Genomic DNA, 22,699 nt, shown 5'->3' on the forward strand with positions numbered 1-22,699 from the left:
CTCGGCCTCCCAAAGTGCCTGGATTTCAGGCGTGAGCCACCATGCCCTGCCCCAGGTACTTTTTTCATGAAATGACTTATTTGTCTCAGTGATCCTAAGTCATGCCAATTTAATTCTCACAGAAATAAAACATGGAGAATTCTAAATGGATTTTATAAGTTGCTTTCAAGCACTTTAGTTATTTTTTGTTTGTGTATATGTTGAGACCATAGATGACAAATGTGAGACAATTGAGTAGATAGTTGTGACAAATGAGTAGCCACATGAGGCAAATATGTAGATATAAAGCCTCATACAAGGTGGTTCTGGCTTAAGAGAAACACTCAAGGCTTTTAAAAAATATTGGGCTTTGGGCCGGGTGTGATGGCTCATGCCTGTAAGCCCAGCACTTTGGGAACCTGAATCGGGGATCACTTGAACTCAGGAGTTTAAGACCAACCTGGGCAATGTGGCAAAACTCCATCTCTAATAAAAATATAAAAATTAGCTGGGTGTTGTGGTGTGCACCTGTAGTCCCAGCTACTCCGGAGGCTGAGGGAGGCTGGGGCAGGAGAGTTGCTTGAGCCTAGGAGACAGAGGTTTACACTGAGCCGATATTGCACCACTGCACCAGAGCCCAGGCAACATGAGTGAAACCCTGTCTCAATAAAAAGTATTGGGCTTTGGTTTTATGTGAGGTCTTCAGAGAAACCACCGTCCAAGTTTTACACTATGTCTCTCTTAAAAACAATTAAAATAATAGTGTATGATTTTTTTCCTTACATGGAAAAAGCTGATTTTACAGTTAGACAAATGTATTTACTAAATAAACATATTTTGCAAATAGGACATCACACATATACCTTAATTATTTGAAAAAATCACAAAAGTATCATTTCAGTACATTTAAGTATAATTATTGCTTTTAATAAAGTTAAACTCCTAGAGAATCATTAAAGAAGAAAAGCCAGGGGCCATGAGCTAATTAATCAGCACCAGTAATTAGGTTTCAAAATTGGCTTTGTTGAGGGCTAGCTTTAGGCAAATAACTTGTTCTTAATTGCTTTTGTTCCTTATATATAAAATAGAAATAATAATAATTATTATTATCCATACTATGTTACAGAATTAACGTGATGATAATGAGGTAATAGATGGGAAAGAACTCCAAATGGTTAACAGTACCATAAGGTAGAGTTTTAGTGTCAGAAATAGTATTTTACAATGACATGTATGGAAAACTCCTTCTTTTATAATGATGGAAATATCCTAACAGTTTTAAACATAACCCAAGAAGTAGCAGAGAAGAAAGTATACTGAAGTATACTGATCTTTTATGTTCAGATTACCATAGCTCTACTAGATATGTATGTGTATTTTAAGGCTTACAATTTGTAAACACTCCAACTATTAATAATCACATATTAAGGAATTACAAGTGGCCCTGTACGTAGGCATTATTTTCTCTTTAATCAGGTTTACTGAGTATTGGGAGACCTAAGAAAGTTAATTATCTTAACAACTACATTATTATTGCATTGTAGCAGATGTATTTTGTGGTTTTAATTTTGACGGAGGTGGAGGATGGGGGGTGGTTCTTAGGTACTTTGCATCTTTGCATTCTCTATTTTTTTTTAAGACAAGGTCTCGCTCTGTTGCCCAGGCTGGAGTTTAGTGGCGTGATCATAGCTCACTGCAGCTTCCACCACCTGGGCTCGAGTGATCCTCCTGCCTCAGCCACCTGAGTAGCCTGGACTACAGGCATGTGCCACCATGTCCAGCTAATTTTTAACAATTTTTTTTGTAGAGATGGGACTCACTGTGTTGCCCAAGCTGGTCTTAAACTCCTGATCACTCAAGTGATCCTCCCACCTCAGCCTCCCAAAGTGCCAGGATTACAGATGTGAGCCACCTGGCCTGCATTCTCCTTTTTGTTTCAATACAGACATTAAAATTTTAGGCCAATTTGAGTTAGATTTTTGTTATAACTGCTTTCAATTGAATTAGCTTCATAATCTGTTGATACTGCCAAGAAGCCAGAGTAATGTAAAGGGGAAAGAGTAGGGTTTTGTGTTAGATTGTGTTTGGATTATTACTCCACTACTTACTGGGTATTTAATTTCTTTGACCTTCAGGCTGGGCACAGTGGCTCATGCCTGTAATCCCAGCATTTGGAGAGGCCCAGGTGGGCAAATCAGCCTGAGGTCAGGAGTTCAAGACCAGCCTGGCCAACATGGCGAAACCACATCTCTACTAAAAGTACAAAAATTAGCTGGGCCTGGTAGTGGGCGTCTGTAATCCCAGCTACTGGGGAGGCTGAGGCATGAAAATTGCTTGAACCCGGGAGGTGGAAGTTGCAGTGAGCACAGATCATGTCATTGCACTCTAGCCTGGGTGACAAGAGTGAAATTCCATCTCAAAATAAATAAAACTGAATTATTTTAAAAAATAATAATTTATTTGACCTTCAGTTTCTTCATTTGTAGAATAGGCATCATAGTATAATATCTCTATCGGATTCTGAAGGTTATCATGAAGACTAAATAGGGTATTTGTCGGCTGGGTGCAGTGGCTCACACCTGTAATCCCTGCACTTTGGGAGGCTGAGGCGGGAGATTCACTTGAGTCTAGGAGTTCTAGACCAGCCTGGGCAACATAGCAAAACCCCATCTCTACCAAAAATAACAAAACTTTGCCAGGTATGGTGCACACCTGAGGTCCCAGCTACTTGGGAGGCTGAGTTGGGAAGATCACTGGAGCCCAGGAAGTAGAGGCTGCAGTGAGCTGTGATTGTACCACTGCACGCCAACCTGGGTAACAGAGCAAGACCTGGTCTCAAATAAAAATTTTTTGAAAGAAAATTTTTTTTAAAAAAAGATACGTGTCTACCTCAGTGACTGGTATGTTATTAGATGTTGAAGTAAAGTTATTCACCACTCTACCACCCCAGGCGCACTTATTCATATATAAGTTGTGTAATATTTGTTTCCTCTTTGTCTTATGGAATCTCTTCAGGGGGAAGAAAAAATCAGCGACTATTATGCTTTTCTTGAAACTCTGTATATAGCTGGGATGATATTCCTGCATTATGGATTCCTAGAAGTGTTTTATATGGCATCTTAAAATATTGTCCACAAAAATGACAACATTGCAATAAATGAACAGGAACATCATAAGTTAATTGCTAATATGATGAACGCATTAGTTACAGAAGTCGTTAGCTTTCTGTAGTCTTGGGATTCAGGCTTTCTTAATTCACACCACCCAGGTTTAGAGGGCCTATTACCGTTGAGTAGGATAAAGAACTTCTCTGTTGCATGAGATTCATAAAACCTAAGAATTCAATTTGGAGTTCTTTAGTTGGTCCTACTTAAAATGTACAGCTTGGTTAGATGGGAGGAAGGATCAGGTTGCTCTAGGTAGTTGAAGTCCCTTTTAAAAATAATTGCTACTCTAAAGAGAAGGAGGAATTATTGAAAGTGGTTCATAAAATCATTGATTTCTTTTATCTTTTGTTTTGACATGAAAGCAGAATGGACATTAGCAGTTACTATATATGAAGGGCATTTTGCCTGATACAACTATATTTTCTTTTTTTTTTTTTTTTTTGAGACAGAGTCTCACTCTGTTGCCCAGGCTGGAGTGCAATGGCATGATCTCACTGCCACCTCTGCCTCCCGGGTTCAAGCAATTCCCCTGCCTCAGCCTCCTAAGTAGCTGGGACTATAGGTGTGCGCCACTGCACCCAGCTAATTTTTGTATTTTTAGTAGAGACAGAATTTCACCATGTTGGTTAGGCTGGTCTTGAACTCCTGACCTCAAGTGATCCACCTGCCTTGGCTCTTAAAGTGCTAGGATTAAAGGTGTGATCAGCCATGCCCGGCACAAGTATATTTTCATGGGTTTAGTCCTCACAGTACGTCTGTGAGGTAGGTTGGTGGTATTTTCATTTTACAGAGGAGGAAATTGGGTCTCAGAGAAGTTAATTTTAAAAGTAACTTTCATGAGGGCATATGGTAACAAGTGGCAGAGCTGATATTTATTATTAGTTAACTATTTTTGCTGTTTGTATGTGTAAGGGGGTAGTATTTTTTTCATATTTTCTTACATGTAAAATGTAAAAGTATTAGACATCCATATCTAAATGTAAAAATGACATTTTTTTTAAGTCAGAAAACCAGTTTTCTTTTTTCTTTTGCTTTAGAAAGCCATAAAAACCATATTTAAATAGGATCAACTACTGTTTTTTTTTTTTTAACATAACTGAGATTTGAACCCAGATTAATTTGGTCCCAAAGCTTATGCTAGGCCTTGGAGAGTACAAAGATGAATGAAACCTCATTCATCTTGTTGATCTTGCAGACTAATGAAAAGGATTGACATGTGAGTTCATGTAGTAATCTGTTAAAAGTTAGATAGGATTCCAGATGAGAATGACTGCTGGGGAAGATTTTTCCAAAGGAGGTAGCCTTTGAGTGAGTCAGATAGTGAAAAGTGAAATGGTGCCTAGTAGAGAAGGCATACATAGGCAGTGACAGGGTATGGAGCTAAAACCAGTCTTCTAGAGTTTTTCTCTGTAAGGAATCAATAGACATTTTAAAGCAGAGAGGAATGAAAGAATAGAATAACGATAATGGTAATAGTTTAAGAAGCATTCTGGGCCAGGTGTGGTAGCTCACGCCTGTAACCCTACCACTTCGGGAGGCCGAGACGCGTGGATCACTTGAGGTTAGGAGTTTGAGACCAGTATGGCCAAGATGGTGAAACCCTGTCTCTATTAAAAATAACAAAAATTAGCCGAGCATGGTGGCCAATGCCTGTGATCCCAGCTACTTGGGAGGCTGAGGCAGGACAATAGCTTGAACCCTGGAGGTGGAGTTTGCAGTGAGCCGAGATCACACCACTGCACTCCAGCCTGGGCGACAGAGTGAGACCCTGTCTCAAAAAAAAAAAAAAGCATTCTGAAGGAGATGCTAAGGGTGGTTGGTGTTGCAGATGCAGGGAACTCTAGCTGTTTTTTTCCTCTTAAAGATCACTCAGGAGGAGGAAGAGGAGGGAAAAAAAAAGCTTACTCAAATAATGAAGGCTCTCTATTCACATGCAATCGCTTAGTCTAAGTGACATTATTAACATAATTATTCCATATACAAGAAACATCTTTTTTTTTTTTTTTTTTTTTTTTTTTCTTTTTTTTGAGACGGAGTCTCGCTCTGCCGCCCGGGCTGGAGTGCTGTGGCAGGATCTTGGCTCACTGCAAGCTCCGCCTCCCGGGTTCACGCCATTCTCCTGCCTCAGCCTCAGGAGTAGCTGGGACTACAGGCGTCCGCCACCTCGCCCGGCTAGTTTTTTGTATTTTTTTTAGTAGAGACGGGGTTTCACCGTGTTCGCCAGGATGGTCTCGATCTCCTGACCTCGTGATCCGCCCGCCTCGGCCTCCCAAAGTGCTGGGATTACAGGCTTGAGCCACCACGCCCGGCCAAGAAACATCTTTTAATTTAAACATATTTCCCATTAAAACCACCTATTCAGCTTTCATGTAAATCTTGTAAAGAGATGTTTCAATATTCAGTGTGAATATTTTGTTAATTAGATGTAGTGGAAAATGACGCTTTGATGGGCAAAATTGCTGTTCAAATGATCTTGAAATGAAGTTTTTAAAGCAATTTTTATATACTGTTTATTATTTAGCAATACATACTTATCATAGAAATTTAAGAACCTAAGTAATACAAAGAAAGTAAGGATTACCTTTAATTAAGAACCTAAGTAATACAAAGAAAGTAAGGATTACCTTTAATCAATAAACAAAGATAAACTTTTGGAGGGAGTATATACCATTCCAGTCACTAAGTAAGGTTTTAATATTCAGATTCTAGGGTTCTGATCAATCAAAGGTTATTTTTCGCACTTCTGTAAATTAAGAAAAAATGTTCTATCTTTACATATTTTAGTGACTGAATTACCATGGCGTAATTGAGAGTTTGGATTTATTATGGTACATTCCGATTTCTATTTAATATATAAGATACCTGATTAAAATTTCAGACTATTTGATTAAATACTAACAATACAGGCTGCTATTACTCTTGTCTTGCTACCAATTAGACATTTCTCAGAATGCTAAAGCAAGAACGAACCTTAAAAACTTATCTGGTTGGCAGCGCCCCGTGACTCATGCCTGTAATCCCAGCACTTCGGAGGTCAAGGCGGGCGGATCAGGAGGTCAGGAGATGGAGACCATCCTGGCTAACATGGTGAAACCCTGTCTCTACTAAAAATACAAAAAATTAGCTGGGTGTGATGGCATGTGCCTGTAGTCCCAGCTACTTGGGAGGCTGAGGCAGAATCGCTTGAATCTGCGAGGGGGAGGTTGCAGTGAGCCGAGATTCCGCCACTGCACTCCAGCTTGGGTGACAGAGTGAGACGCCGTCTCAAAAAAAAAAAAAAAAAATTCTTGTTTACCTTCTCATGTTACAAATGTAGATGCGTTTCTTTCAAGCTTTTGTTTCCAGTGACACACTAGTTTAGGTTTTCTTTCCTTAAGCTCTCACTTGATTGCAGTCTTCTTTCTTTCAGGTCAGACTGTTTTTCCGTCTTTCGGCCAATGGTACAAAAAAAAAGGAAACTGAAGAGAGGAGATAGCATATGCCAGAGAAGTAGAAAGAGCCATTGTATGTCTGGGTATAATCATATAACCAGCCTGGAAGGAAGGAATGATTTCTGTTAGGGAAGGAAATTTTGCCATTAGTAGTTCTCAGCCATGAATAGCTCCTCAAAGCAAGGAGCCTCCTGTATTGTGACCCATTCTAACTTAGTGAAGCTTCTTAGCTGTCCTATTTTTCACTGATGAAGCTGAATGAGCTCCACCTGACTTAGGGACTTACCCCATCTCCAATCTTACAGTGGAAGTTGGAGAAAATTAGGGACACATACCATTTTATTTTACCATGAATTTTATTAGAAGACCACTATTATGAAGAAAATAATCATAAATTACTATTTTCCAAAGAAAAAAAGAAGTGATAATATCAGTTTTCTTTTTTCCTTTACTAAACAAACACTTGAATACTTACTATATTCCTGTTAATATTGCTAGGTGTTGAGGACATAGTAGTGAGCCAAAACAGATACGGTCCCTGCCCTCACAGAACTTCAGCGGGGAGATAGGTACCAGCCACATAAATAATATGTGATAAGTGCTATGAAGGGAAGGTGCAGGGGGCTATGAGAATATATGAGAAGAAACTGACTGCTTGATCATGTGGGTTAAACAATGACTAGTTCCACCCTGAAATCTAAATGCTTTTTTTTTTTTTTTTTTGAGACAGAGCCTAGCTTTGTCACCCAGGTTGGAGTGGTGTATTGGCACGATCTCTGCTTACTGCAACCTCCACCTCCTGGGTTCAAGAGATTCCCCTGCCTCAGCCTCCCAAGTAGCTGGGATTACAGGCGCCTGCCACCATGCCCGGCTAATTTTTGTGTTTTTAGTAGAAACGGAGTTTCGCGATGTTGGCCAGGGTGGTCTCGAACTCCTGACCTCCAGTGATCTGCCCATCTTGGCCTCCCAAACTGCTGGGACTATAAGCATGAGCCACTGCGCCTGGTCCTAAATGCTTTTTAAAAGCATAAGTTGGAGGGGTCCTCAAAGTCTTTTGGCTAATAGCACATACCAAAACCTAAGCAAAACCCCCTTTTTTTTTTTTTTTTTTAACTGAGTAGGTGATAGCAAAGAATATTTATGCTAAGGCACATCATTGCAAAAGTCAACACTGAAAAAGGCAAATAATGTCCTTAGTATTACCATGACAATAATTTTGACCTCCTGGACTTCCTAAAGGGTGTCAGGGATCTCTAGGGATCTGTTGACCTCACTTTGAGAAGTTCTTTTCTAAAGTGTATTATGTATATTAAATCTGATCACTTATTCAAGAAATTTCAGTGCTGTATGGCAGCACAGGTCTGGGTTCCAGGGATATATCACTGAACAAAATAGATGAAAATATCTGCCCTCATGGAGCTTACATTGTGTCTTTGATTTTTCCCTTCTGTCTTAGATCATGATGCCTCACTGGATATATAGAGTATACCCTCCCCCACCTTTTTCTTCTGGTCTGCTTGTCTCATCTCCTCTTTATTCTCTTACGGACAAAGGAGATGAGACAAGCAGACCAGAAAAAATTGACTTAATTTATTTTTGTTTTATAGCTCTGTGTTTCCTGTTATTAACGTAAACAGTAAGTGAATAGAATGTTTTATAGCCTCTTTAAGTTCAACTAACTTTGAGTTGCTTTTTACTTACTGACTCCTGTTTGATTAGTGACCTCTATTAAGTGTTTCTTGGAGTTACTAGAGTGAAAACAACTAGGACAAGTCTTTGTGTTATGTTGATTGTTATTGACCAATAGATCTCTAAGAAATAGGTGACTAGTCTCTGAACTCTTGTAGACATTTCTAGAAAGGAGGGAGTATGGAAGGTAGCAGTCCTTACCCTCCCAGTCCCTTGTCATTCTTGCCTTAGTCCTGCCAACACAGCAAATATATTAAAGTGTATGTGTCTGTGTATGTATATGTGTATATATAAAACCTGTGGATTATAAAATAGTGGTCTCAGAAGTAACACCCTGGGGAAAGACTAGGAATTCTTGGATGAAAAGGCCAACAGTGCTACTAACATGTCAGGTAGGCACAGCTAAAAATAGTAAAAATGGATTGAAGAGGAAAACTGTTTATAAGCCTTTTCTTTATTTCTTTTCTTTTTCTTTTTTTTTTTTTTTAAATTTCTTACAGAGACTGGGTTTAAGTTACCCACGCTAGTCTCAAATTCCTGGCCTCAAGTCATCCTCGTGCCTTGGCCTCCCAAAGTGCTGGGATTACAGGTGTGAGCCATCTTGCCGACCAAGCCTTTCATTTTATACACAAACACATATGCGCGCCTGCGCGTACACACACACACACACACACTCTTTCTCTCTCTCACACGCACACTCACTTTTTTTTGTTTTTTGAGATGGAGCCTTGCTCTGTCACCCAGTCTGGAGTGCGGTTGTGCAATCTCGGTTCACTACAACCTCCGACTCCTAGGTACAAGTGATTATCTTGCCTCAGCCTCCTGAGTTGCTGGGATTATAGGTGCCCACCACCACACCTGGCTAATTTGTTTGTATTTTTAGTAGAGATGGGGTTTTGCCATGCTGGCCAGGTTGGTCTCAAACTCCTGATCTCAGGTGATCTGCCTGCCTCAGCCTTCTAAAGTGCTGGGATTTCACTCACTCTTAGAATGCTGTTTCTGAAACATTAAGTATTAAAATATAGTCATATGGCACATAACAGGACAAACCTCATGAGGTTATGATACGCATTTTTACTGTATCCTTCTATGTTTAGATACATGAGTACTTTGTTTAGATATACAAGTATCTTTCAATGTTTAGATACAGTTGCCTACAGTACTCAGCACGGTAACATGCTGTATAGATTTGTGGCCTACGAGCAATAGGCTCTACCATATAGCCTAGGTGTGTGTAGGTAGGGATACTGTTCATCTGACAACAAAATATCTAACAACACATTTCTCAGAATGTATCCCTGTTAAGTAACTCATGACTATATTTAATATGTTTTCTTACCAGGGCAGGGAATTGTTTAGCATGTTTTAGAATTATTTCTATGTATTTCCTTGCAAAATTACGTGAAATAAAACCTAGATGAAATAATTGTTGTAAATCTGTTTCTCAGTCATATTTGATCATTGAGATATTTGTATTTTTTAAATTCTAAATTAAGATCCAATTGCCATTCAATAGGATAATAGTATACAGTCGAGTATTTAGTTTTAGGATGGTATTTATACTAGCAAATAGGAGGTAAAATGTAGGATGCAGAAATACACATATGACTGATTATTTTATGAAAGTATAGTTGTTATAATCAAGCTTATATTTAAGTGGCTACTAGGTAAGTTAAATTTTGAGCTTCATTGGTATTGGAACATTTACTTTATTTGGTTGGAATAACTAGCCTTTCTCTACTGCTGAAAGTAAAAGGATTGGCCAGGCACAGTGACTTATGCCTGTAATCCCAGCACTTTGGAAAGCCAAGGCAGGCAGATCGCTTGAGCCCAAGAGTTCATGGCCAGACTGGGCAATGTGGTGAGACCCTATCTCTACAAAAAAGAAGTAATAAAGTAGCTGGGTGTTGGCTAGGCGTGATGGCTCATGCCTATAATCTTAGCACTTTGGGAGGCCTAGGTAGAAGGATCACTTGAGCTTAGGAGTTCAAGACCAGCCAGGGCAACATAGTCAGACCTTGACCCTATTCTATCAAAAAGTAAAATTAAATTTAGAAAAGTATTGGAAAAGAATAAAGAAAAAGTTAAAGAAAAAAAAAGTCAGGTGTCATGGCACATGTCTGTAGTCCCAGCTACTCAGGAGGCTGAGTTGGGAGGATCACTTGAGCCCAGGAGGTTAAGGCTGCAGTGAGCTGTGATTGTGCCACTGCCCTCCAGCCTGGGCAACAAAGGGAGAGCCTGTCTCAAAAATTTAAAACAGATAGATAGATAGATAGATAGATAGAGAATGAGTGTCTGATTTTATTATTTTTCTTTTTTTTTTTTTTTTTTTTAACAGTACGAAAAATCTGTTCAGATGCACTTCTGACCCTAAACAGTTTAATGCTTCTAAGTAAAAATTTTTTTTTTTTTTTTGAGAGGAGTCTCGCTCTGTCGCCCAGGCTGGAGTGCAGTGGCGCGATCTCTACTCACTCCCAGCTCCGCCTCCTGGATTCAAACCATTCTCCTGCCTCAGCCTCCTGAGTAGCTGGGACCACAGGCATCTGCCGCCACGCCTGGCTAATTTTTTGTATTTTTAGTAGAGATGGGGGGTTTCACCATGTTAGCCAGGATGGTCTCGATCTCCTGACCTCGTGATCCGCTCACAAGGAAATTATTGTTGATAGTTCAGAAGCCACCGTATTCTCACCATTTTAAATGGAAGCACACACATAAGTTGACATTGAAAAGACTAGATTCCTTTGTGGTCATAGTATAAGCATTGTGAATGTCAGAAAAAGACAAGATTACATACCAGTGGTAATCTAGGATAATGTGCATGTATCTGAATGTTTACTCTATGCCTGGTATTACTGTTTGTAGCCAGCACTCTGAGGAATAAACTGGCAGCTGATGCAGAATTATTAAGCTGAAGACCTCTGTAAGCATTTCCTCAGTGTCTACAGGCTACCTGCATCAGATTTACCTGAGATGCATGTTAATAATGTAGATTCATTGGATTCTGTCAAGCAGAACTTCATCCTGGGTGGCACTCAGTTGATTCTTATGCACAGTAAAATTATTATTTAACAATAATAATTATTGTATTTGAAGTTATTAATCCAGACTCTTTTCTTATATCTATGGCTATAGGACTTGTTTTAGGCAGAAATGTCTAATAATGTTTCCTGTGATAATTTAAAACAAATAGGAAGATTGGGCTGAGCTTCCTTAAACACTGGTGCAAACCAGCTTTTTTTACAGTCAGTAAAAAAGGAATAAGAATAATCATTGAAGTTAGATATTTAATATAGGATTCTGAATTCATTTTTTAAGTGTTAATACTTTAAAACTATTCCACATCATTTTTTATGTGTTAGGTCATACATGCTTCAAAAGGAATTTAGCATCCTGTCTAAAAAGTATTCATGCCTTCAGACATCTCAGAACTTGATTGTTAAGCCAAGTTATGAATCATTTTTATTAGGATTACTGTGTAAGTTTACTATTGGTCATCTTATTAAAACTTAACATGGCTAGGTGCAGTGGCTCACACCTGTAATCCCAGCACTTTGGGAGGCCGAGGTGGGCAGATTGCTTGAGCTCAGTAGTTCGAGACCAGCCTGGGCAACATGGTAAAATCTCATCTCTACTAAAAATAGAAACAATTAGCTGAGCATGGTAGGATACACCTGTAGTCCCAGCTACTCGGGAGACTGAGGTTGGAGAATCACTTGAACCTGGAGGTTGCAGTGAGCCAAGATCGTGCCACTGCACTCCAGCCTGGGTGACAGAGGGAGACTCCATCTCAAAACAAAAAACAAACAAAAAATTTAAGGTCCTTAATTCCAAAGTTTCTTGGTGCTAGTTCTAATAAGTGGTTGAAAATTCTGCAGGTGACTGGTCAGAGTTGAATCAGAACTCCTGTGGTTGGGTTGTAGCATAGTGGCAAATTTCCAAGGTGTGCAGAGACAATTTTTCTCTCATCCCTGGGTCCACTGGAGCCACCAGCTGGCTATTGGCAATCTTGTTCTTTTACTTTGGGTGTATTGCGCAAATACTTTCTATATGTGCCATGATCTGAAAAATCTTGGGAAACTTGGCTTAGCAAATTTAAATTTCAGGGCCTTTTAAGATGGGAACTCAGTAAAGTTTCCTTGGTAGAAATTTGCAATAAGATTTACTAGGAATGCTTCAAGTATTGGCTGTGTGCTGTAAGTTTTATTAAAAGGATCGTGGTGTCTATTAGGATTTGGAAGCTGGATTCTTTGGCCTTGCAAAGTGTATTACATAAGGGAAGGACTCCTCCTCCTCTTATTAAACCACAATAGAGAGCTATTTGGAATTTATTTTTGATGCTTTGTAGGTATTCATCAATCTTAGGAAAACTGAATCAAAGTAAAAATCTGTAAGGCTTTGTAGTTTATGGGGAAAATAATCACTAGATACATAAAATATTTACTTTTTTAAGCCTTTTTTTCCCCCACAGAATGTATAGAGGATGGGGCTTTGCTCTGCCTTCTCACTTTCTGCCCACTCACCCGCAACCTCCAGAGTGTATTTTCCAAGGAAAATTTTAGGCCATAGAGAAATTCTCAATTGATAGGCTAAGGTGACTGATAAAACTCTAGAGGTCAGGATTGGTAATAGTGGAGCGAGGAACAGATGGAATTTTTGTTTAATACTATATCTGAAATTGAGGATGGGATAGATAGGAAATGACCTATCATTTCATGAGGAGATGACTTTTCTGTGATAGGGGGACAGATATAAGCTTAGATGGATGAATATATATTTTAGCACTTAACTTTTTCCGTAAAACACAAATAGACTTAGTGCAAAATTACCAGTCTCACTCCATGGTGTTTCTGATGAGATCGGTAAATAATAGAGACATAAACTTCTTTAGGAGCTAGTTGACTTTAACGTATGCTGGAGTACAATTGACTTACAACTATTTGGCGTTAGAAATGATTTTTCTAGGGCTTGGTGGGGGGAAAAACAAGCGTGAAATACCTGCTTGACTTAAACTTCAACATATTTTAAAGTCATTTTATTATCCCACAGCTCAGAATGTCTTCAATTAAAGGTAAGAAAATAAGGTGATGGGCTACAGTGACTTAATCAGGTGTTCAGTTAATGAAGTAGAAGAATGCAGATTCTAATAATTCACAGTTGTAGAGGTTCTAGGCTGTTCTTAGTATGAAGTCCCGGCAGTGTATGTGGCAGAGTGAATACTGTGTCACGACCTGGTGAGTCATGTGAGGACTGTGAGTAACTTTTATCTTCTGTGTGTCCCACATAGCATTTAACAGAGTACTCTGCTAGTGATTTGGTTGACAGTTATTGAATGAATGCTAAGTTTCAAGTATTTATTTGATAGTTACTTGATTATCAGGTAATCAAGTAATTACTTATAGTGTTTTAGGGGGTTTTCAGAAGATATTTGTGATTAATTTAAATAAATGATCATATATGTATGTTAGCATAGTGTATGCATTTGTCAGTTGGGAAAGGGGGGAATATGGAGAAGTGGGGAACTGCATTCAGTTTTATTTTATAGGCAGCTAATATAGTCCCTTGGTTTTATTTTAAAATGAAACTGAGCCTTGAGCATTTTGAGCTTTCATGTCAAATGCCTTGAATGGAACAGTAGGAATTTCATGTAAGTAGCTTACATCTGCCCTGTATGTTGGAGAATGTGATTAGATATACTTGCTTTTCTGCCCAAGGCACTATTTTTGTATTTATATTGCTTTTTTGCAGGTTTACTTTTGTTAACAGGAGTCTGTGAGAAATAAGGCTTAAAATATCAATACTTCTCATTTTTCCACAGCCTGCCAAGGCTTCCATCTTTGTGCTAGTGTGTAGTTCTGGGTGCCATGTAACCCCAAAAGCAGCAGTTGGGTTTGGATGAGCTGTGTGACATTTGGTCTACACTTAGGTCTACTAACCACCCTGGGTCAGGGAACCTAGAACAATCCTAAAACTCACCTACTCCAATGCAGGCCATATTTTTTAATTAAAATTGAAATTGTTACTGAGTATTGCAAAGGAATAAGAAGGGACTTTGGGGTAGAGTGGGTGGGCAGGGCGTTGTCTTACAAAGGAGGTGTGGGGACTGGTAAGTTTTAACTTTCATCCTTTCAATCTCTCAGTTTCAGTAAAGAATTTTGTTGCTACCGTTATTTCTTAAAATCATGAAAGAAAGGTAAGAAATCGAGGTGTATAATTTTCTTGCCCATATTTTCTATATTTTAAAAAATACAAGAATAGTATATATGGGTCTATGAATTTCTTGTGCTATTTTGCTTTCCTTGAATTATTAAAATATGTTGCATAGAACTAATATTGTTTTCTTTTTTATTTTCATACAGGAAGGACAGAAATATTGTTCATGTAATGTGTTACCTTTTTTGTCTGTGTGATCTACAAGAGCATGGCTGAAATGTTACCATTTTTAAGTAGTGTTTTGACTGAAGATTATTATGAGAAGTTTTACTTTTGTTAGATTCCTAATTTAAAATGCCTATACTCTTTTATAGGAGTTTCAACTTTTGCGATTTGGTAATAACAGATTTAGGTAAGTAAAAAATGAGAATCTTATACAGTTCTGAAGATTCTAAGTTTGGTTGAGAATTTAATGTTTCATCACCAGTAAACCTTTTGATTCAGTTAAAGACTCAGTTCTGCCTGCATCTGCAAGAACTGAGTTGATCTGTACATCAACATTTCTAATGTTTCTTTGGTAGTTGCTGCTGGAGTCAGAAGTTAGGAACAAATCTAATGGCCTTTGTAACGTCCTCTGCCATTTCACCAAGGAATGACTTAGAGGAACAAAGCTTTCCTGTAATTTATTTCTTCAACAGATGGTTAAGGGCACAGCATTGCAGTTAGAATCTTGTTTAAGACACTAGGAGCACGTCCTGGACTAAAAATTTCTACGTAAGCTTTAGCAATAACCTTATAACTTGCTTTGACTTTTTTGTAGAGCTTACAGAATGTATGGCTGCCTAAGTAATACTCTGAATTAATGGGTAAAAAAATATATTATGAGTTTTTTATCCTTACGTATGGTGCTAGGATATACTGGATTTGGGCTAACAAAAGCTTGTTAACTTTTTTTTGTCTTATTGACAGAAGTATTTTATATCTCATATTTTACATTACATAGGTGTGTGTGTGTATGAAATAAAAGTTTGAAAATAAAGTGATATATTCTGTTTTTTAATCTGCTCTGTGGTAGTCTGTTTTCATAAAAACAATGAGATCATTACCCAACAAATTTACTTCAGAACTCACATATATACCTATAGCTTTTTCTTTTCAGGTAATGGTCTTCAGAACACTTGCCTTGTCTTCTCGAGTATTGAACTATTTAAGCATTTTATTTTAAGAAGTATACAAAGACATATAGGACATTAAACGTGTTATAGTTTTGTCGCTTGTCTTTTTCATTTGAGTAAGATATTCTATGCCCTTGTATTTGTTACTTCCTTGTACTTTTGGCCCAATAGGCTTGAAAAGTTCCAAGGTACTACTGGGACAGCCAGTGAAGAAGGATCAAGATTGAAAAAATGCATCAGCAAACTGTGTTTGAGCTCTGTTTTCTGTATCTCACTGTCCTGGGTACTAGCCATAGAGTAGTTGTGCAAGGTACTTCTGGTATTTGGCCTCCTTTTACTAGTCCCTATATAACAATTCTGGGCTTTACTTTATAATTCTAGCCTGCTTTCCAGGTGTGAAACGTAGGCTAAGTGTTAGATAGCATGGGAAGGGGTGTGTTCATAAATGCAAATAAGAGAGTTGGTTGCATATTTATATAAATTTTTTCTTTAGAATAAGTATACCTTAATTGAACCTCAGATAGTGGCATAGTTTTTTGTTCCCGGTACTAATTTTTTTTTTTTTTTTGGACAGGGTCTCACTCTGTCACCCAGGCTGGAGTGCAGTGGCATGATCAAGGCTCACTGCCCTCATTCCTGGGCTTAAGCAATCCTCCTACCTCAGCCTCCTGTGTAGCTGGGACTACAGGTATGCACCACCACATCTGGCTGATTTTTAAAAATTTTTTTGTAGAGATGGTGCCTCACTATCTTGTCCAGGCTGGTCTGGAACTCTTGGACTCACACAATCCTCCCACCTTGGCCTCCCTAAGTGCTGAAATTATAGGCGTGAGCCACTATGCCAGGCCCTCTCAGTAACAATTCTTGTTATCCTTAGTTTATACTCCTTCTTTTAATATTTACTTTTTCTGAATCTTTTTTTTTTTTGAGATGAAATCTCGCTCTGTTGCCCAGGCTGGACTGAAGTAGTGCAAAATGAAGTCGGCTCATGGCAACCCCATCCCCCAGGTTCAAGCAATTCTCCTGCCTCAGCCTCCAGAGTTAGCTGGGATTATAGGTGCCTGCCACTACATTTGGGTAATTTTTGTATTTTTAGTAGAGATGGGGTTTGTCCATGATGGCCAGGCTGGTCTCGAACTCCTGACCTCAGGTGATCCACCCACTTCGACCTCCCAAAGTGCTGGGATTACAGGCGTGAGCCACTGTGCCTGGCCCCTTTCTGAGTCTTAAGAGGTATAAATTTAACATCATTATGAAACTTAATTTTTAAATAATGATAGTGAGAGAAGATCAACTCCCTTCTGTCTTACTTCAGGACTAAAAGAAGCAAAAGTAAGTTTTAGGCTAAGTTCCTTTTTGTGGATGATTAGAAATGTCATAGTAATTTGTACATTGAAATACATTGAGAACCTGTGGTGTGTGAGAAACTGAAGTTTAGGTCTGTTCCCTAGAAATATTTCTGTGTGAGTATTTAAGTTTATAATAGTATTAGATTAAATGTTCAGCAAGCATAAAATGTCCAGTTAGGTAAAAGGTGAATGTAAAACTACAATTTGAATCTTAAAGTTAACTTACATATGAGAACTCCCCAAATGTTTACTGTACTTGTATATAATAATTTTCAATGGCCCCCAATAGCCTCTCCATAGAGATCTGGCCTTTAGGGCAAGTATCCTCCCATCCTTGGTACCCACAATTTGAAGGGCCTCTTTTCAAAGAGAGAGACTTAAAGAACAGATAACAGGCAATCCTGGACATCGATATGGCACATCAGAAGAATAAAAGTGTCAGGCCTATACCTTTCAAGCTCTATAAAAGTGACTCATGTTTAGATACAGGATGCTAGTCATACATTGATTTTTGTTTGTTTCGTTTTTTCTTTTATAGAGACAAGGCCTCTCTGTTGCCCAGGCTGGTCTTGAACCCCTCAGCTCAAGTGATAACCCCCGCCTTGGCCTCCCAGAGTACTAGAATTACAGACATCAGCAATTGCTCCCAGCCTTTTTTATTCTTTTTCTTTTTCTTTTCTTTTTTTTTTTAAGCATCATGGGTCTTTGAGGCTCTGAAAAAACTCTGGATTGTCTCCCCCAGACAAGTAGACATAGATCCAGGGTCTGCCCTACAACTCCCAAGAATATAAGAATCTGCTTAAGGCACATCTTAAGAGAATACAAGAATCTGAGCCTTCAGATTTTTCTGCATTGGTGATGGAGTGAGTAGATATAGGAAAAGCAGAAATAATCTGTTTCTTTTAACCTGATACTGTCATTACATGTTACCATTAATCCTGGATCAGTGTTTCCTTTTATTGCTATTGAAATTTGTTCAGAATGTGGTGAAAGGTGTTACCTGCTATAGGTGGTCCAGAAAGGACAGCCATCCCAGCAAAGAAGCTGGCAAGTCCCAAAAACCTGTTTACTGTAGAATTCCTACACAGATCAACCTGTAGGAATTAGAATTCAGTGTTAGCCACATTAAGGGTGAAATTCTATAGAGACTTCTGCCTAAAAGGGACAAATACTATTTATATAATCTCAAGCTATGAACAGTGTGACTTCTGGGGTGAGTTGGTTGGCTTTTTGCCCCCAGTATTGTGAAAGAGCTGAGGACTAATAGCGAACAGTAACTGCTAGGCAGGCAGTGTTTTCAGTTTATTAGTAAGAATACAAGTTTTTATTTTCATTTTAATTTTTTAGGTGGTTCATGGGTACTTTTTCTTCCCCAAACCTTGCTGCTTTTCCCTATTAGGAAATGATATTTACAATATGAATTGATAGTGTTATTCTTTTTTTTTTTTTTTTTTGAGACAGGGTCTCACTCTGTCACCCAGAGTGGAGTACAGTTGTATGATCTTGGCTCACTGCAACCTTCACTTCCCAGGTTCAAGCGATCCTCCCACCTCAAGGGAGCTACTTCCAAGTAGCTGGGACCACAGGTGCGTGCCACCACACCTGGCTAATTTTTTTATTTTTCGTAGAGGCGGGGTTTCACCATGTTGCCCAGGCTGGTCTCCAACTCCTGAGCTCCAGCGATCCACCCGCCTCTGCCTGCCAAAGTGCTGACACAGGTGTGAGCCACCACACCCGGCCAGATGGTGATATTCTTGAATCCCCTAAGGCTAGGTATCAGCCATTGGTTTGTAAGTAATCAGATAACACAAGGAGTTAATTTCAGCTTTAGGAAGCTTGATTTTTGCCTGAGCTTCGTATAATATCCTGTAGCACTTATGCTAATATTGATAGAACAGAAGTTTTCTAGGAAATCTGTTCCGGCATGTTTAGCACCTGGTTCTAAGGAGAACCCATGAAATTCCCAGGGGTTCCCAGAACACAGAAGTATTTGTAGAAGTACTTTGGTTGCATCTGGGTCAAGGACTTTGAGTCAGTTTAGGGTAAAAGTGGAGAGGAAGTATAAAACAATGGCCCTGTGAAAGTACACAGGACCAAAGCAATAACTTCAAGAGAGAAACCACACTGGTAAGGAAATCCGTTTTTCTCTGTGTTCCCAGGGATCTCTTCTTTAAGATTATGTCTTAAAAGGAGCCAAACAAGTTTCTGGAACTGAAGGAGAGAAGTGAACACAAGCCTAATCTAGGAGACTGATAAGTAAAAAGGAATCCTGCTGATCCCTTTTTTGCTTTAATTTTATTGCTGTCCCATGTGGATAGTCCTCTCACCATCCCTCCCCCGTCACACACAAGATGAGTAACTGGACAGGATATAGCTGCAGAGTTTCTAAGATGTTTGAAATGATTTTTTTAGGTTATAAAATTAATACAAAATACATATTTTGGGGAGATTGTTACTGATATTTGCTTTTACTGAATGGTTTAACAATGTTAATGAGTGTGTCTACTCACCAGTACAGGCAGTATCAATGCCAGGTAACCACCAGCAAAGATGGCAAAGCAGATGGTGTAGGTCATAAGTAGTGGAAATGTGGTGGCTAAAGGAGCAAGCAGGTTAGTGATGCCGCAGAGGATGAGGTAAGACTTGTGGTAATGATACTTCTTAATCCAGTTTTGATCAGCAACCCATCCAGAAATAATCTGACTGACCGTCTCGAGGATACCTGGAACAATATTGAAATCTTTTTATTTTCCTAGCCCCTTTGAAAAATGTGAATGCATACGGCATCATTTCCCAAGTAATATGACCTCATCCCGAGGCCAGGATATGTGAGGAAAAAAATGATTTCATTTGTGTACCATGAAGCTCTATTATTTACTTACCTATTCCAAATACATTTAATAAAATAGCAAAAAAGTCTCCGCTAGAGTTGTGTAGAAGACCCCCGTAGTTAGGGTTTTTTTCTGATTGTGTTTGGAAAGCTTACATCATCACTATAGTGGGAATCTTTGGTTACAGAGGACCCTGGGCGCAGAAGGCCATGCAGTCCCTTCGTCTAAGAGGTCCTGCAAGTGAGAAAATGAAGTTTCTAAAAGACAAATAGACCTTCAGGTCAGTGTCTTGGGGAAATTGTATTGTAGAAGATTGGAGTATAAATAAGTCTTCTGTTAAAAAAGAGATGTTGGGACTCATAATTGCATATGAAGTTTTAGGAATTAAGTCCTCCAAAGTTTATGCTTAATTTGAAAATATGTAGTAAGTTTGGAAATGGGAGATCGTATTTTGGACCACTGCACCTGACCAAATCCCTATCTTCTAGATCAAGCATTCTGTCTTTAAACAGTTTTATGAGTAGTCAACTAAAGTAGTTGCTTTTATTTATTTATTTTCATTTTTTTATTATTATTATTTTTGAAACAGTCTTGCTCTGTCACCCAGGGTGGAGTGCGGTGGCACAATCTCGCCTCACTGCAAGTTCTGCCTCCCGGGTTCGTGCCATTCTCCTGCCTCAGCCTCCCGAGTAGTTGCTACTACAGGTGCCCGCTACCATGCCCAGCTAATTTTTTGTATTTTTAGTAGAGATGGGGTTTCACCATGTTAGCCAGGATGGTCTCAATCTCCTGGCCTTGTGATTCGCCCACCTCAGCCTCCCAAAATGCTGGGATTACAGGCGTGAGCCACTATGCCCGGCCAGTTGTTTTTATTTTTAATTTACATTTTAACTTATTTTAAATATCAGACAATCCATAAGTGACTAGCCTTAAAAGTTGTATTTATCTGTTTTACTATGAGTTCAAGGGAAAAAATCCTTAGCTACAAATAATAAAACATTACTGAATGCTTGCTACAGGCCAGGCACTATTCTAAACTCTACATGCATTGCTTTTTTGATCCTGACAATCTTATGAGGGTAGATACTATTATCCCTGTATTACAGATGAAATGAAGGCACCATGAAGCAAAGTAACTTGCTGAAGTTCCCACAGTTAAGAAATACAGAGCAGGAGGTTGAGCCAGGGAAGTCTTGCTCCAGAACCAATCCTTTGAGCCACTGCACTGTGCTGTCTACCTGGGGTTTTCTGTTCCTTACAATGGCTATTACCACTGAGCATCAGCTTTTTGAAATTTCCACATTTATCTAATAAATAATGTCTACTGTGTCAAACACTGTTATATGAAGATGAGTAAGACTTGTTTTAGTGTCCACTATCTAGTAGGGGAGCCTGTGTGCAGTGACAGAGATCTCTTCCGGGGAAATGCCCAGGTGCTCCATTTAGCCTCAAACATTTTACTTTCTCTGGCCCTTCTACAATTCCTCTTTTGTTTTTCTTTAGCTTTTTGTTAAAATGTAAAAAACTTGTAAAATTAAGTTGATCTTTCCTTTTGGGTAGAAGGCTGACGTAGGCTTTCTTACCTGCTACGGAAACGAGGTAAGAGGCATCCATGATGTCAATCCCCAGTGTTTTGGCTCTGGCTACCAGGTGAAAGGTAGGGATGAAGTATGCTAACTGACTGAGGAGAAAAGACCAAGTAAATATGTAGAAGAAAGGATTTCTAAAGAGAGAAATATCAAAGAGTTGTTTGCAGCTCCACGAGATAACCTTATCACTTTCTTCATTACTTTTTAATAACAGTCTGTTCCTGTTAGGCCCATTGTAGAACTCTTCACTTTGATTTTGTGAGACTATTAAATTTTTGCTAGGTAGTCCAGCCTTCTGCGTAGTACTGTCCTTGATGGTAGACTCTTCTGTCTCATCACAGTGTGTTTCTGTTGCACATGCCTCTGGACCACGTGCAGACAAACTGCTGCCTTTATCTTTAATACCAGAATTCTCAGTTTTGATATGGATGGGTCTTAAGAGCATACTAGAAGGCACCAAATTCAGTGCAATAGCTCCAAATAATATAAGGGCACCTAAATAGGAGGGAGAGATTGAGCAATTAAAAATAGCCTTTCAGTTCACAATATTGCTTTGTGTTCGTAGGCTCAGAAGAGGCCCCACTGGCATAGGCCATTAATTCTTGAAAACATTACTTTGTCTCTGATTTGACTTATTAGTCATATACACTGCAGTATCCATGTACTAATGTAGTGCTTTGGAGATAGAGAACCAGAAAGCTGCACCAATAGATGGGATAAAAGGAGAGGTGGTGGTTATTTGTGTTAAGCATTGGGGGGGGGCAAGTTTTTGGAGGGAGAGGAGGGTATTTTAAATGCTAAAATATTAAATAGAAAATTTAGGCCGGGCAGTGACTCACGCCTGTAATCCCAGCACTTTGAGAGGCCGAGACAGGTGGGTCACGAGGTCAGGAGATCGAGACCATCCTGGCTGACATGGTGAAACCCCGTCTCTACTAAAAATACAAAAATTAGCCAGGCGCAGTGGCGGGCGCCTGCAGTCCCAGCTACATGGGAGGCTGAGGCAGGAGAATGGCGTGAACCTGGGAGGCGGAGCTTGCAGTGAGTGGAGATTGCGCTACTGCACTCCAGCCTGGGCAACAGAGCGAGACTCCGTCTCAAAAAAAAAGAAAGAAAATTTAAATATCCTGAAGTGAGAGTACAGATTTAGGTACAGAAAAAATAGAATAAGATGAAATAAATCATTTGGAAACAACCTTAGAAGAGGGGACACCTGGCCAGGTGCTATGGCTCATGCCTATAGTCCTAGCATTTTGGGAGGCTGAGGCAGGCAGATCACTTGAGCCCAGGAGTTCAGGACCAGCCTGGGCAACATGGTGAAAACCTGTCTCTACAAAAA

The 22,699-nt window shown here is 39.2% G+C and overlaps 2 protein-coding genes and 1 long non-coding RNA gene across 4 annotated transcripts in view; 2 read left to right on the forward strand and 1 right to left on the reverse strand.

Moving 5' to 3' along the window:
* RBM15 (RNA binding motif protein 15) overlaps positions 1-15,476 on the forward strand; it is a 36,648-nt gene extending 21,172 nt beyond the window's left edge. The window contains exon 3 of the transcript XR_002515524.2: positions 14,791-15,476. The gene's annotated coding sequence lies outside the window, so the exon portion shown is untranslated. The remainder of the gene's footprint in view (positions 1-14,790) is intronic.
* Positions 5,626-22,699, reverse strand: part of SLC16A4 (solute carrier family 16 member 4) — a 29,122-nt gene continuing 12,048 nt past the window's right edge. For both annotated transcript variants that reach the window (XM_003892360.5, XM_003892359.5), the window contains 4 exons: positions 21,355-21,855; positions 19,451-19,662; positions 17,941-18,034; positions 5,626-6,679 (listed from right to left, as the gene is read on the reverse strand). In XM_003892360.5, the coding sequence (XP_003892409.1) occupies positions 6,552-6,679; positions 17,941-18,034; positions 19,451-19,662; positions 21,355-21,855 (935 nt within the window). In that variant the 3' untranslated portion in view covers positions 5,626-6,551. The remainder of the gene's footprint in view (positions 6,680-17,940; positions 18,035-19,450; positions 19,663-21,354; positions 21,856-22,699) is intronic.
* Positions 19,659-21,113, forward strand: LOC103887635. Its single transcript, XR_001892509.1, has 2 exons — positions 19,659-20,051; positions 20,878-21,113. It is a non-coding gene; the product is annotated as an uncharacterized LOC103887635 (long non-coding RNA).

The sequence above is a fragment of the Papio anubis genome, chromosome 1 (genome assembly GCF_008728515.1).
Source record: "Papio anubis isolate 15944 chromosome 1, Panubis1.0, whole genome shotgun sequence".
In the NCBI taxonomy this organism is placed as follows: Eukaryota; Metazoa; Chordata; class Mammalia; order Primates; family Cercopithecidae; genus Papio; species Papio anubis.